The following is a 16,200-nucleotide window of genomic DNA, read 5'->3' on the forward strand; positions in this document are numbered from 1 at the left end:
AACTTATTTGATTCTCATGTAATTTGTTAGTGATTTCCAGTTATTTTCTTAGATTTTTCTTTTTTTGTTTCTGGTATGTGTTTATTAAATTTTTAAACTTTAAATGTAGTTATTCGATCATCATTGGACTTACAAGAACGTATTAAAAACATGGTTACAAAATTCAATGACTATTTGATTTTGGGGGACCTGAATATTTAATAAACATTTGTACATCAAGTTTTAAAAGATTTGCCAATCATATCTACTTTAATTTATCTTATTGGTTAAACCTTACACAGATAATATTATTCTTTAAAAAGTTGAAAGCTCTATAACTCATTTCAGTTTCTGAAAAAGAATCAGCTCTTGGGTCTCTAAAATCATTATTTTGGAGTCTCCTTTTAAAATTATTATTATTATTATACTTTAAGTTCTGGGATACATGTGCAGAACATACAGGTTTGTTACGTAGGTATACATGTGTCATGGTGGTTTGCTGCATCCATCAAAACATCATCTACATTAGATATTTCTCCTAATACTATCCCTCTCCTAGCTCCCCACCCGTGACAGGTCCTGGTGTGTGATGTTCCTTTCCTTGTGTCCATGTGTTCCCATTGTTCAACTTCCACTGATGAGTGAGAACATGTGGTGTTTGGTTTTCTGTTCTTGTGTTAGTTTGCTGAAATGATAGTTTACAGCTTCATCCATGTCCCTGCAAAGGACAATGAACTCATCCCTTATATGGCTGCATAGTATTCCATGGTGTATATGTGCCACATTTTCTTTCTGTAGTTTATCATTGTTGGGCATTTGGGTTGGTTCCAAGTCTTTGCTATTATGAATGGTGCCACAAGAAACATATGTATGCATGTGTCTTTATAGAAGAATGATTTATAATCCTTTGGCTATATACCCGGTAATGGGATTGCTGGGTCAAATGGTATTTCTGGTTCTAGATCCTTCAGGAATTGTCATACTATGTTCCACAATGATTGAACTCCCACCAACAGTGTAAAAGCATTTCTATGTCTCCACATCCTCTCCAGCATCTGTTGCTTCCCAACTTTTTAATGATCGCCATTCTAACCGGAATGAGATGGTATCTCATGGTGATTTTGATTTGTGTTTCTCTAATGACCAGTAATGATGAGCTTTTTTTCATATGTTGGTTGGCTGCATAAATGTCTTCTTTTGAGAAATGCCTGATCATATTTTTTGCCCACTTTTCAATGTAGTTGTTTATTTTTTTTCTTGGAAATTTGTTTCAGTTCTTTGTAGATTCTGGATATTAGCCCTGTGTCAGATGGATAGATTGCAAAAATGTTCTCCCATTTTGTAGGTTGCCTGTTCACTCTGATGATAGTTTCTTTTGCTGAGCGGAACCTTTTTAGTTTAATTAGATCCCATTTGTCAATTTTGGCTTTTTTTACCATTGCTTTTGGTATTTTAGTCATGAAGTCTTTGCCCATGCCTATTTCTGGAATGGTATTGCCTAGGTTTTCTTCTAGGATTTTAATGGTTTTAGGTCTTACGTTTAAGTTTTTAATTTATCTGCAAATAATAAAAAGTTTGCCTCCATTCCAATTTTTAAAGACATCTCACTTTTTAAATTGTCGAATAGAATAAGCTAGACATAATAAACAAAGCTGAATTTCTTAAACTTTCTTTCTGGGATCATTATTGGAATGGGAAGAGTTCTGGAGTTCTTTCATTCTATCTGATGCTTATTTTAAAATACAAATTGTTTATGATGTTATGAAAATTACCTACTTTATTATGATTTTTGATCAAGGTATTAGATTTTATTAAATCACTTTCACCTTATGGAAATTACAATGTGATTTTCACCTCAGATCTGTTAGTATGATGAATTACACTGTAATAATTACTAATATTGAAACATGTATTTATATATATATATATATATATATATATATATATGTTGCAAGCTGTTCTTTAAATTTTGGGTGGAACTCATCCATAAAATTACTAGGCCTAACATGTGTTATATTCGCGGTGTTTATTCTTCAACAATGGTTTCTGTATTTTGCAGGGCAACAGGCTAATTTCTGTTTATCTCTCTTCTAAGCACCAGTTTATATTTTCCGAAGATTTTCATTTCATTTAAATTTTTAAATTTACTTTTACAGAGTTAAACAGACTTGAGATTCATATTATTTGCTTTTATAGTTATTTACCATTCAAATTTTTGTAAATTTGCACTTTCTTCTATGCAGCCCTTAGAAAGATTGATGGATAGACAAAAGAAATCTACACATTATATTGTTTTAAAAAGTTATATAGAGTGTATTTAGAGTGTTATAAAGTATATAGCATGCAACGTTTGGGTTATGATTGCATATACAAAGACTTTCTGGAAGGAAGGAGAAGCAACTATTAACCATAGTTGTCTTAGGGAGGGGAGCTGGATGTCTAAGACTGAAATGGGAGGGAGATTTATTTTCATTGTTTATTGTATACCTTTAAAACATGTGCCAAAAGAATGCGTAATCTATTATGCTTAATTTTGTTTTAATTAATTAATAGACAAAAAATTTTTGGAGGGCATATCCTTTCTTGGGAAGATGCCTTGGTAAAAAAAAAAAGGAGTGCGGCCGGGCGCGGTGGCTCAAGCCTGTAATCCCAGCACTGTGGGAGGCCGAGGCGGGTGGATCACGAGGTCAAGAGATCGAGACCATCCTGGTCAACATGGTGAAACCCCCGTCTCTACTAAAACTACAAAAAATTAGCTGGGCATGGTGGCGCGTGCCTGTAATCCCAGCGACTCAGGAGGCTGAGGCAGGAGAATTGCCTGAACCCAGGAGGCGGAGGTTGCGGTGAGCCGAGATCGCGCCATTGCACTCCAGCCTGGGTAACAACAGTGAAACTCCGTCTAAAAAAAAAAAAAAAAAGGAGTGCACAAAATAGAAAGAGGTTTGGGGCCCAGTGCAGAGCTGTCAAGTTGAGCCCTGAGGATGAATGTAGCCAGAGCCTTGGAGTTAGGTAGCTCAGTCCTGCAGCCTCCTTCTGTGGGCAGGTAGAATTCTCCTGCTACTGCATTGTTGCTGGGGATGCAATTATGGAAGAACAGTTTGTTGGGGAATAAGACTCATGCTTGCTAGCCTGGCAGGTCCAGAGCTCAACAACTGTGGCAAAGCAGCAAACTCAGAGTACTGGATAAACTGTCACTATGTCTCACACTCTCCTGCCGTATACAGGCCACTTGGAAACAGGTAGCTATGAGATGCAGAGCTCTGGAATGGTCTTTGGAGTCAGCAGAACTGCATTCCCAAACTGGCAATGCCACTTACACCTAGGGTGACCTTAAGCTCTTATTTATTATAAATGTATTTAATTAGCTAATTAAACTTATTTATTAATTTTCCTAAAAGAACTATCTTTAACATTTTTCTGATGGTAAAAATTATGCATGTTTGATCTACATAAACCTAAATAAAAACAGAAATGTATAAAGTGAAAAGCAGAATTCCTTCCTGTCTCTTAATTTTTCCCCTCTGCTTCCTACTATTCTGATAATCACTGCTTATGACTTGACCTTATTTCCTTTCCAATTTTAATGAATGAATAAATAGACCTAATTGTTTAACACAAATGGGATTCTACTATACCTTTTATTTTCTCCCTATATGCAAAATAGACCAAGAATCAGCATATTTTTGTGTGCTAAAAGTAAGATGGTAAATATTTAAGCTTTGTGAACCTTATCCTTTGTCCCAGATACTGAACTCTGCTGTAGTATTAGGAAATCAGCTATAGATGTAAATGAATGGGCATAGCTGTGTTTCAATAAAACTTTAGAAAACAAGTGGCAGGCTGCATTTTCCTTCAAGACATAGTTTACCAACCCCTAATATATAATAAAATCTACCTCACATCTTTTTTTACTGGCACTCTATTGAGTGGATAAACAAATTCACTTCAATAGTCACCCATATATAGATATTAAAAGTCATTTCCCTTAAAAGTTCTCTTAAATAAGCACCAGTTATCCACTAGCTGGATTAGCTGATGTATGTCCCCTTTCTCCTGTGAACAAGTTAACGGCTTTCCGTGCTGTACTGAAATTGTGTGCCTTGCACAGAACTCTTTACTCCACCTATATCCTTGCAATTTCACCAGCTGAGCTGACCAGCAGTCCCAAGCTTATTTAAGCATCTGTACTTGTTATCATAGTATGCAATTGAATTAACTAGTATATTAACCAGAGAAATAGAAATGAAAGAGGGAGATTGTTGACAACAGAAAAATGAAGTTGATTATCTTTGGAAACACCTAATTAAAGTTCTTTTTCAAAAAATCTGCCAAATTAGGTACAGGTTGAGTTAATTACAATAGACCAAAACCAGCGGGCATGTGGTGGGCTTTGAAAGACCCATAGCATCAGCTCTTTGAAAGAGAAGGCCAAGTAGCCAGGCTGAGTCTGGGCTCAGGTTCAGCCTTGGTCCCTCTTTGATTTTCAGAAGCTTGACTGGGATGGAGAATCTGCCTTCTGCCTGATGAAGCCCCAGGCTCCCACGTTGTCCAATCATCTTTTCTGGGTCTTGGGGGACCTCATGTCTCTGACTTTTAGCCTACGTTTTTATACTCTCTGATGTGAGAGGTTAGTGGACATGAGATTCTGCCTCTCCTCTCAAAGGCTTGTCCAGTAACATTCAAAATAACTTTAAGTCCGTATTTACATTTTGATGTCACTCATGCTGTATTGCCTTAGCAGACTGTATTCTGTTCCACCCATGTTTTTCTCCCAAGCAGAATCTCTTATCTGACGTTGCAAAGCAGTTAACATTGATTCTGGTGAACGGCCTACTTTGATTTTTGCTACAGGGAGATTTTAGTACAAATTCACCTATATTGTTTTCTCAACAAATAGAAAATTATGTTCCACCTTCATTGTGCTGGGTTTGTCGAGTCTGCTATTTTGTAACTCACTGTCTCATCTCTTTTATTTGTCTTCTCTGTCACTGTCGATGTTTTCCTAATACTTCATCCTTTATGCAGACTCCTTCCTTGGAGCTGAATTTGGCAGTGGAGTTTGCCTAACTAATGGGGACCATATGCTCTGCAATTACATTCCCCAACAACATTCAGATTTGTTAGCAAATATTGGAGAAGGCAAGTTGAGAAACTGGAGCGCAAAGGACTGTCAGGAACTAGCACATTCTGACAGGTAAACCTGCATTTGCTGACCACTGGGAATAAGTTCCAGGTGGGGCTTATATTGGCTTAGGTAGAAGGGGAATTTGTTTTTTTAAAATGTCTGTCAATTGGTATACTTCTCTTCGAATAGCTAAGTGCCCTCTGATGTGTTCCCAGTGGCATACTGTGCTTTCCTCTAGAGATCAATTTTTAATACATGACTATCACTTGTTTATTTGCTGATCCCATCCCTCCCCAAGACTGGAGAATTGGAATCATAGAATTCGTCACTGTTGTTTTCCCAGCTCCCAGCAGAGGACTGTTGACATAACAGCTATTCGGTAAATATTTGGCTAATGAGCAAATGAGACAATCTCTAGAATACATTAAATCTCAAGACATTCTGCACATTACATCTATATACCTTGGATGGCTTTTTCCCATTCTCCAGGTCTTTTCCTTTCTCTAGGCTGGACCAGCTTTGCCCTTGTGAGTCCAGGCCCCTAAAAAGAGTTCAAATTCTGAAGGTTCTGAAGAAAGTTTAAAGTATGGCCTAACATGGCACATGGCAGCATTCGTTTTTAAGGGCTTTTTTTTTTTTTCCTTTCCTTCCTCTTAAAAATTCCATCTGTTGCCCTCTTGGGGCTGAGTGTGAAGTAGGATGAGTCAAACCTTTAGCAGATTGTCCTGGGTTTTGCTAAGCTAAATGCAGGGGAAAGAACACCATTTCTCTGTGAAAATGGCAGGGAATGGTAACTAGCTTGAGAGTGGGTGGCTGAGCAAAGAAATGCTTTAGCTAGCTTTCCAAGGACCTGTTGAATGCTGTGCATTTCTTTAGTGGCCTGCTTGCTGGAGCCTTCCGCAGGAGCACGTGTCCCTCTGGCCCTGGCTGGCGAACTGGAATCACAGAATTCCTCACTGTTGTTTTCCCAGCTCCCAGTTGAGGACTGTTCAGCCCATAATAGCTATTCAGTAAATATATTCAGCCCATAGGGCTCTCAGGCACCACATTTAATGACAGCAGCTCTTCCCGTCCACCATGCCTATTGCAGTCTTGGGCAGCACCCACTGGCCAGCTCCTTGAAGACTGTGGAGGTGGGGAGGTCTATTTGCCCTCAAAGCTGCAAAGGGAAATCCACGGTTTCAATCAATCCACAACTTTGCCTTCATGGAGGAGAATGGAGGGAAGAAACAAAGTAGCCTGATTGGAACTCAGAGCCTCGCCACCCCTGCCCACTTCTCACCCCCATGGCATGTGACTGCTAAAAAGACACAAGAAACACTCCTTGTTTTAGAACACAAATACATAAATTTTTAATCTGCGAAAAATACAAAATGAAACCATGTACAAGTTATGTACAAACCCTTTTTACAAGACAAGAGAGTGATCACTGGTTGTTACAGATGACAGAGTTGGGTAGATCATTTCAAAGCACCAGCATATATTCTCTCCTTCATTTCCTGTCAAGTTAGAGTAATTAATCATAATCATAATCATAATGCCAACAATCAAAAGATTGAAAGATGAATAAGCCACGCTCTTTTTCCTTAATGAACATGTAGGCTGAACTCTGCATGTGTGTACCTTTTTTTTTCCTTTGTCCCCCTAAAGAAACGTTGAAGTGCAGGTTTTGGTGTTAAGTAGAGGAAGGTTTCTTTTCAACGTCTGGGTGGTGGGATGTGGGCCAGAAGTTTTAGGCAGGATGTGATTGTGCCACCTGGGAATGGAACGTTTTTAATTAGGATTTCCCAACAGATCTGGGTTTATGTTTGAAATGTTGCAGTTCTGGTCAAAAGTGTGTCAGGCTGTATTCAGCGGAAGGAAGGGGAAGAGAGTGAGCCACTCTGGGATGGACGGGACTCTGGTTTTGTATGGAAGTGAGGCTCGGTCCACATTGTGGGTGGGGCTCCCATCCCTGCTAGCTGGCTTCCCATGTCGACCCTGAATCCCATGGGAGGAGAGTGCTGGGTCGCTCTGGCAGGCATGTGTCAGTGCCTTGTGTACATTTCCAGCTAAGATTCTAAACAGTGGGGCCCGGCAGTGCTTCCCAAGGCAGGCATGGCGGAGAGCATTGGTGTCACTTTCCCCCCTGTTCTGTTGAATAGCAAGACAGAGGAGAAGCAGCAACACAGAAGTCCTCAAGGGATAAGCAAAGGAAACCTTTCTAAACTGAAAAACCTACCTAGGTATAAAGTACACTTTCACCTGGCCAAAACATCTCTTCTCACACTGCCTATTCAGAAAAGCCACCAAAGCAAGGTGGCTGTAACATTTGTTTTCACACCCGTGAAACCAAAGCTGCAGTGCATGTGCTGTTCAGGAAGGGAAGAAAAACAGTGCAGTGACATGGACAGGAAGGTGAAAGGAGATGTCCATCTCAAGACCCCTCTCTCGTGAGTCCTCCAGAAAGACTGCCAATCACCATGCCAGCTTCCATCCACTGTGGCAGCCACAGTGACGCTTAGTGGCTGAGTGACTGTCCACGTGCACCAGGCCTCAGGGCAAGCTCTGGGAATATGGACAAAGAAGCAGCGTTCCTGCCTTTCGAATGAGTCCTTTGACTTCTGCATCACCATCTCCAACATCTTTCATCTCTAACCTCACAGATGATTTGCCCTCTCTTTCTTAAAATTCCCCTCTTGTTTCTCATTTTCCTGGTTCTGGCATACTCTATATCTTCTGTCCCAAGAGGGTCTACTTGTTTTGCTCCTTTTTAGTCCCAAAAAACATGATTGTAGCCCACAAACACATCTGCCAGCTGACCTGAACCTACACTTTCTCCTTAAGAGAATTCATCCAGGATCCTCCCTTTCCAAGTACCTCTGTGGGTCTGGCTTCCACATCTGCAGGGTCTGTTGTAACCCACTCATTCAGTCCCCTGTCCCACTCCTCTTGCCTGTGGGTCCTTCCCTCATGTATAGCTCTCAGCTTTTTCTGCTCTGGATGAACCAATATAACATTTCTTAGCTGCTCCACTCACTGCCTCCTCTTCCTGCCTGCTTCTCTTGTTTTCCTATTCTTCCACATGGTTCTGTCCTTGAGGACAGATTAGGTGTGTGTTCACGGCACAAAGAACATCTTCTAGAACCACAGCCATTGCCCCACACCCAGCCCCTACAATCCCAAATAATCTTCTACAACTATTACAATCCATAATATTTATTTGCTATTCAGTGTTCACATGTATTCAAAAATTCTTTATTGAACACCTGTTTTGTACAACATAATCCTTCCAATATATGTGTGGCTTGTGTTCCCATTTAGGCAGGCAGGCTATCTTCCTCTAATGGTCTGACAGTCATGAGCATACAGCGGCTACTCAGTAAATACCCATTAGCAGTTACTGATTAACGTCACCCACCCTGCCGCATGCCAGATAATCCTGCCTTCATACTTAGAATACTGGCCCTCTACTTATCCAACTCCTAAAACCCCCTTTCTCTAGAAATCCTACCTTGCTGAATCACCTGAAATTACAGTATTTCTCCCTCGTTTCAACTCCTTTCATATTGAATGGCGAAACTATGTTGTTAGTGTTTACCCTTTCTCTAGTGGCACTTTGGGCATATTTTCTTTCTTTAGTTGTTGTATTATAAACTGACTGATGTCAGGACCTAGATTGTGCTCATTTCTCCCCCACCTGCTCCTTTTACAAATATTTAGTGAGTGCTGTTTTCTAAGCAAGGGTTACCTGATTAGCTATAAGGATGTTTTCATAATGGGAATTCCTATTTGGCAGTTCTGAACTATTAATCATTCTCTATAATTTGTGGATGTCCTGCCACAGGTTCTTATTATATTACTGTCTAGAAAATAGTGTGATTGGCAGGTTTTAAAAACTTACACATCTATTCCTACCCTCTAATCTACTTTGTGAGTTTGTTGCTGACATTCTAGTAATTCAGTAGAATCAGGATGTTGTTTTTGATGATCTTGTGACACAAAGCAAAGCAAAATGTGTGAGGAAGGGAGGTGCTGCACACAGTGAGTTGTTGACCTGGAGGGTGCGCCCCTTAGCACTCCATGCTGCTAGGAAAATGTTCAGTTTGATGTGCATTCTCATGATATCTTCCAGGAAGAACTGACATCTCACTACCTTCAACCCGAAAAATGCACAGCCATTGCTGCCCCATCACTCTCTGCTTAAAATTCTTTACTGGCTTTCCATGACTTTCTAAATCAAGTTTCAAACTTTTATCTTGACCCTTAGACTGTACTCTGTAGCCCCTTCCATGAAGTCTCATCTCAGTTTTCCACAGTTCCCCTATGCAAACTTATCACAGTAGACAAAATAGTCAATCTATTGAAATCACATTTCCACAAATACATCATGGCCTATTAAGTCCTGTCTCCCTGGAAAACCCTCATATTCCACGTCTTTCCAGACCTGTCACCCATTTACTATTGAAATGCTTCCAAAGCCCATCCAGCATTAAATGCCTCTGCATTCTTGCAGCCCATGAGGCTGCAATGCAACCTCTTCTTTCTTTCAACACAAAGAACTACTCTTTGTACCATATGCACGCCCATAACTCATGGTACTTTAAAATATTGCTTATTATATCTTTTTTCTTTTTTTCTTTCTTCCCAGATTCTTAATGTATACTATGAGTTTGGCTTATCTTCAGATAAGGAGTCTCAGGTCCTTATTAAGATAAAAAAATATGGCAAAAGAGGAAAGTCTGCTGCAGGTGGTCTAAGTCAGAATCCTTTCTCCAGTCTATCCATGTGGCGCCATGATATCAAGGAGCTTCCAAATGTTGTAGGGCTACAGGTGCCTCTGTCTTTGGGCACATAGGCTTCTTTTTATTTGTGTTTTAAGGAACCTTAACATAAAAATGGAAAATTAGGCTCTGTGGTCCCTTAAGAAATAAAATTTAAAATATTTTCCAAGTTGCCTTATTTTAATGGAAATCTTGAAATTATTCACAATAGATATTTTATGGGCAACAACCAATCAGAAGAGACTCCACTTAAACAACCAATATGATCAAACTAGTACAAACTGCTAGAAATCATTCCTAATTACTACTATCACATAAATAAATCCAAATAGCCTCATCACCTCCTCAATTGATTATGGGATTTACATGCTAAATCATCCGCACTGAATACCAAAAAAAAAAAAAAAAAAAAAAAAAAAAAAGCCTTTTGGGAATAAGGAGAGTAGCAGAAAGGTAATTTTCAAGAAGGTTTTAAGTAAATTCTGTTTTTTTTGCTTTTTAAAGAGGATGAATCAAGTCCTACTTAGTGAAGGCCCTTTCAAGTGTCACGTTGACTGGTGGCTTTACCACCGTTCCAAAAGCAGCAAGTAAGAAGAAAACAAAAAATGGACAGATTCTGCCCTGTAACTCAGTGGTTAAGCTGAATGCATCTACTTAGTCTCCTAGGAGTCAAGGTGATCACATCTCAGTCAGTTGGTTGGATAGTCTTTGTTTCTCACCCTTCTGACATTTATTCTTCAATTTTGCCCTTCCTTCCTTCAGTGAGGTTCTCCTTAACAATAAAATTCAATGGATTAAAATTACATTTATGTATGTAAGTAGTTAAGAGATGGTTAATTTATTAACGAAAGAAAACAACCAAATAAACAGAGAACAGGAAATAACATGGGAAGCAAGACTGGTTACTTCCTGAAGGCCAGATGCACATGGGGAAAATGGCAGGAATTTGGGGTCTCTTGAACCCCTAATTACACACTAGGAATTGGAGACATGGAATAGAGATGAAGGAATTAACTGAGGCTGGGCCTTGGACCAAAAAAAAAAAAAAAAGTGAAGGCTGTGTTGAAATTGAGAAGAAAATCCTAGAAACAGATAGTGAAATTTGACCAATGTGATTCAAGTGTGTCTGAATTGAGAAATTTGCATCTTGAACCTAAAGGGACTCTAACATGAAAAGCACAGGAATGAACCTAACTATTCTATGTCCAGAGCAGAAAATAAATGTTCACTACTCCTGAATAAGGCCAGGAGTTTTGCCTGGGTGATGCAGCAAAAAGGACCATTATTCCAGCCCTGGACACAATAGTCTCCAAGGCCTTCACCAAGGAGAGGCAGCCACTCCCATGTTCCCACTCCTAACTTAGATCGTGTCCCCTGGGACCTGAAAGGGACTTTAGAGTCATCTGAATGAGTCATTTACAAATAAAATCACCACGACTCAGAAGGTTTTAAAAACATTTTCAAAGTTCATAGTTGTTTGTAAATGTGGCTCTTGAACTCTCATATTAAACGGTAACTAGGGAACTTGTGCCTTTTCTCCTTTCAACATGAAAATACCCCAAATTTCTTAAGCTTTCTCACTTTTCCTTTATCCAACCCTAACAAACGCTTCTAATTTCCTATTTAAAGCTGTCAATTAATTTTTTTACAAAGTACATAATAAGGTGCCAGAACGCTTGGGAGGAAAGAGTTTTGGAATGTGCCTTAGTCACGGTCACTTTTATTTAAGGTGTTTTTTTTAATGGTTCAAGATGATATTCTAAAATACAAATTTGCTTAGACAAAAATATAAGTTTTCTCAAGGAGAAAGGTGATGATGGTGATGACATTTTCTGCTTTTTAAACACGCTGTTGGTGAGTCTTTGATTCCCACAGCACCCAAGAATCATTAGTTTGGGAAAATGGCTTTTCTGGAGCCCTAAACTGGGATGGGAAATCAGAGCCTCATAATATGGACAGTGCCAAGGAAGACCCTCCTTGGTCTCAGGTAGATGGAGGCTGAAAGACAGACTGTTGCAGTGGAGATGGAGGGGACTCAGGGCCAAAGTGCTCAACGAGTAGGAACAAGTCAGGAAGAAGCTCCGGCATGTGCTTGAGCCCTCCAGTGATTTCACAAATTTTATTTATGTCTCCATTTCGGTTTCTACTTACCAGGCATCAGCTTTTGCCAAAGGACCCACCAACCAGTCATTTTCCTACCACCTTAACAAAATGCCTCATTTTGCTTTCTAGTCCAGTACAATTTATTATTACAAAGGCAACACAGTATGAACTTATTGCTCTACTTAAAAGAAAATGAATTTCTACCAATTTTTTTGCGGGGGTGCTTATGAATCAAGGAGCCCTTTACTGTAGGAAACGATCCTACCTATTATGATTTTTTAAAAAAAGTTTAAATTCAAATCTCTAGCCACAAATGCATCAATGGATGTGTGATGGGGTTGGAGTTTACATTTCTGCTTCCAGGTTGCTTTGGTAGGGGAGACACAGGGAAGAGAGGATACTGGGAATGGGGCTTTGTGTCTTGTGTCCCTCTAATGGAAGATCCCTTATGTGGCCACCACAGCCTGCCAGAGGAGACCAAATTGCTCAAACAAATTCGAAGGTGGTTATTAGGAACAGGAGTGAAGAGCCCATTATGGTTCATGAAGGAAAGAAGAGCGTGGATTGACATGAATATACTAAGGTGACCCCAATGCAAAATCATTATGTGAAAGAAGGCCTAGCTTTCAGGAAAGTTGTCAAAATCCTAGCAAGAGGTTCTCCCCACAAACGCATTTGACTTCTGTTGGAAACCAAGAAATGTTTATAAGCCTGAATATAGACTGTTGACGTCATTTTAGTCTGCTGAGTAGGCTAGTGATTAATTACAAGTAGTTTTTAAACAATCCAATTGGACATACATTATATTCACAATACTTTTATAGAACTAATTCTACAAAATGTGACGACAGAGTAACCACAGTCCGACAAGTCACTGCAGGACAATGCCTACGAGGTGGAAGCACGACTATATTGGCTCTGCAGGGAGTGGACAGAGGTGGAAGCTCATTTTGCCTACGTTGGTAATTGGAGTACTTAGTGGACGTATGTCTTCATGGTGATCTCATTGCTTTGCTCTGATCTGATTTGCACTACCTTAACTAGGTACCACAGGTCATGGCCCAAAGAGTTAATGGACTAGATATCATGAAACTTTGGGGGGATACTTCAGTTAGCTTGGATCCTTTAAGCGTCCACAGTTTACATTTTTGAAGAAAATAGAAATCACTATCACATTCATGCTTCTCCAGAGACCTTGATGATCATATCAAAGACTGAGAATTTTAAAGTTGAAAGACTTGCTAAGTTGATTGGAGCAAAACGGTTGCCGGGAGACTGTACACCGAGCACGCAAGTGACAGCAGAGCTCTGAGACATAGTAATTGCATCGGATGGCTAGAAAAATCTTTTGACCCCAGTTTGAAGTGGCTGATATATTTGATTTCACTGCTGGTAATTTTCAAAGGCCTTTTCTAACAGTCTATATGAAGTGCATTCATTGCTTTCCTTTTGTTATTGTTTTTTAAATTGTTGTAATCAGTTCATGTGTTTGGCCCCAGCAACTAAATAAAGGAGCACATGCAAAGTAAAATCTGTCTCCATGGGTATAGAAATGTCCTGGCTTTTAAACAAAAACTCAGTGAGAAGAATGAATGCCCTCTCATATCCTATGGTAAAGTAAAACTATGGATCAGTTTTATAAACTTCCAGGCTAAAAGCTCTGAGACTTGGGGAGTGGGGAGAAAGTCCACCAGACCCTCCTGAAGTTGACATTACTTGCTCAGGTGGCTTGGAAATACGAAATGAGAAGCATAACAGCATGTAGAGTCCCCACCACTAGAACAGGAAACAGAGCAATGCCTGTGTGCATCTGGCCCTCAGCTTCCACATCCCAGGTGTGCCCACAACCCTCCTGGTGTCCTTAGCTTGCCAGACAAGCCTGCCAATTGTAGAAAAGCAGCAAGAAGGACTTCCCTTTAAAACTATGAACAAAGGGGTGAGAACTACAGAATGAAAACTGAAACCACAAAAATATGACTTTCAACTGTGAAAATAAGTAAGTTTCCATTTATTCAGAGCTGGTGTAAATGCAGATCAAAATACACACCCATCCAGGCAAGGAGCAGGTATTCACCTGATCCCTTAGTCTTCCTTTTTGGATTTACTAAAATACATGTATACATCATTGGCCATTTTAAAATTGTTTTAATAATTCATTTCCTGTAATTACAATTAATTGTGGTGGTGACCATCATTCTCCTCAAAGAAAAAGAGAGAAAGAAGAGAAAAACGCATTAAGGAGTCTGGCCACTTACTCATTTAGATTTTGCATTATTTAGATATAGGGAAGATATTTGACAATGAAAAGAAAGGAAAAATATATTTTCTTTCTAATAAATAAAAATAATTTAAAATGCTAGAGGCTATACATGACTATTTTAGTATGTTCATTTATAAATGAAATCATTTTCTTTTCCAAAATACATGGAAGCAATATTCAAGGCAGACAAAGAGAAAGATCTGTCTACTTTTTTTTCTGGCAATTTTTGCTTATCTTAACGTTTCCACCAGTGATTCAGCATGTAAGAAGAAAAGTCACGTCACCATTTATGAAGTTGGTCAGGCTTTAAAAAAATAGTTCTGGTCTCCTGGGAGTCAACATTCATCTTCAACTTCTCTGATTGGTGGAATCAAGCTGCTTGTGGATTTATATTGGTTGATCTGGTTAGCCATGTGGGTACTCATGGGCTTGATTTGAATGTTTCTGGGATAGGCATTATCCGGTTCATCTGTAAACCATTTCTTTTCTGCTAAAGGGCAAAATGGATAGAGAACAAGAAGGAGAAATGAGAAGTTTAATTAGTCCTAGGGTAAAGCCTTTGGAAAGTTCATTGAAAAATGCAAAAAGGTAATCGATAGAAACGGACAGTGAGTAATTGCTAAGTGAGACACTGCAGTGTAGGGAGGACCCCAGAACCTGAAACATACCTCTGCTTCCTGTAGCCAGTGATGAACAAAATGTGCCACTGGGACTCAGAGGCACCATGGGTGGACCTCAGAAGCTAAAGAGGGATTGGAGAATGGACTCTGGCAATGTTCCTTGGAGTTAATTTCGTGGCCAGAAAAGGTTTGGTGGGGAAGGGATGTTGCATGTATCAGCTGTTGGGTAGAGACATTGTGCCTGAGGAGAGATATGTTTGTCCATTGATTTGAGTGGAACATGGAAGGGCACCACCACCCTTGCTGCAGAGGGGATCTAGAATCTCATGCAGAATCACCACCTCCCAGCCTTTTCTTGGCTTTGCTTATAACACGCACACTTAAAGCCACGTTTCAACTATACCACACTCCTGTTTCATTTGTAGCCACTTTAAGGGGTTTTAAACCCATAGATTTTGCTGGCCGAAAATCTATGAAAATCAGAATAGTGACCAATGTTTTAAAGAGGATTTTGAGGTGGCTTTTATTTTAAGAAAGAAAACTCTGTGTTGGTATAAAGTTATGAATAGAGTTCCAAGTGGCAATATCTTGACTGACTATAATAACCCAAGCTGTCGACAAGGGAGCTCAGTGAAGTCTTGGCATTTCATTTCCACCCTAAATACAGAAATGGCTGAGAGAGAATGCTGAGTCAGGGTGTTCGGGGGCTGGGGTGAGAATGAGAATGGTCTAGCATCTTCTTAGCAGTGCAGAGCTATTTTACAAGACTCAACCCTCATCCCCGCCTCTTTCTAGGATTGAAATTTTCTGGGAAATTGGCCATGTGTATAGATAGGAAAGGACTGGGCAAATCGGACATTCTAACTTAGGAATCATATGCCTCACTTTAGTGGCTTAGGGAAAGAAAAGAAAAAGGAAAAGGGTAAAAGCTATCAAGCACGTCCACTGCTATAGAGACAATGGCCTCTCTAGCTGCTTTTTCTGCTTACCAGAACAATTTGTAATTGCCTTATCAGTGGTCCTGGATGGACACATTAGTGAAGACTGCTCACCTGGTTTGATAGGGGATATGGAGGGTTATGTGCATGTTTGGCTAATGATTTATAAATTAAGCATCTATGATCAGCCAATGACCACTCTGCTTATTTCTCCTCAGTTCCTACTTCTGCCCTTTCAAGTGCCCTGAGCTGTCAGTGTCAAGGTGGGCTGTTGCTGGAACTGGGATGTGACTGAGTCAAAGACTCACCCCCCCATTTATACAGCAGCTCAGTTTACCCCACAGGAAACTTGCTACCTCTTGCCTCGTTCTCCTCCCCCTCTCCTGCTCTGGCTCGCTCACCTATTATAATT

The 16,200-nt window shown here is 39.8% G+C and overlaps 1 protein-coding gene across 27 annotated transcripts in view; it reads right to left on the reverse strand.

The window, feature by feature from the left end:
- Positions 1 to 6,431: 6,431 nt before the first annotated feature.
- KCNMA1 (potassium calcium-activated channel subfamily M alpha 1) overlaps positions 6,432 to 16,200 on the reverse strand; it is a 768,447-nt gene continuing 758,678 nt past the window's right edge. For 15 of the 27 annotated variants that reach the window (XM_037727278.1, XM_037727288.1, XM_037727276.1 and 12 more), the window contains one exon: positions 6,432 to 14,720. In XM_037727278.1, coding sequence (XP_037583206.1) covers positions 14,566 to 14,720 — 155 coding nt within the window. In that variant the 3' untranslated portion in view covers positions 6,432 to 14,565. The remainder of the gene's footprint in view (positions 14,721 to 16,200) is intronic. The other 12 variants (XM_037727295.1, XM_037727286.1, XM_037727293.1 and 9 more) reach the window with 1 other exon arrangement.

The sequence above is a fragment of the Cebus imitator genome, unplaced genomic scaffold, assembly GCF_001604975.1.
Source record: "Cebus imitator isolate Cc_AM_T3 unplaced genomic scaffold, Cebus_imitator-1.0 Scaffold11, whole genome shotgun sequence".
NCBI classification, from domain to species: domain Eukaryota; kingdom Metazoa; phylum Chordata; class Mammalia; order Primates; family Cebidae; genus Cebus; species Cebus imitator.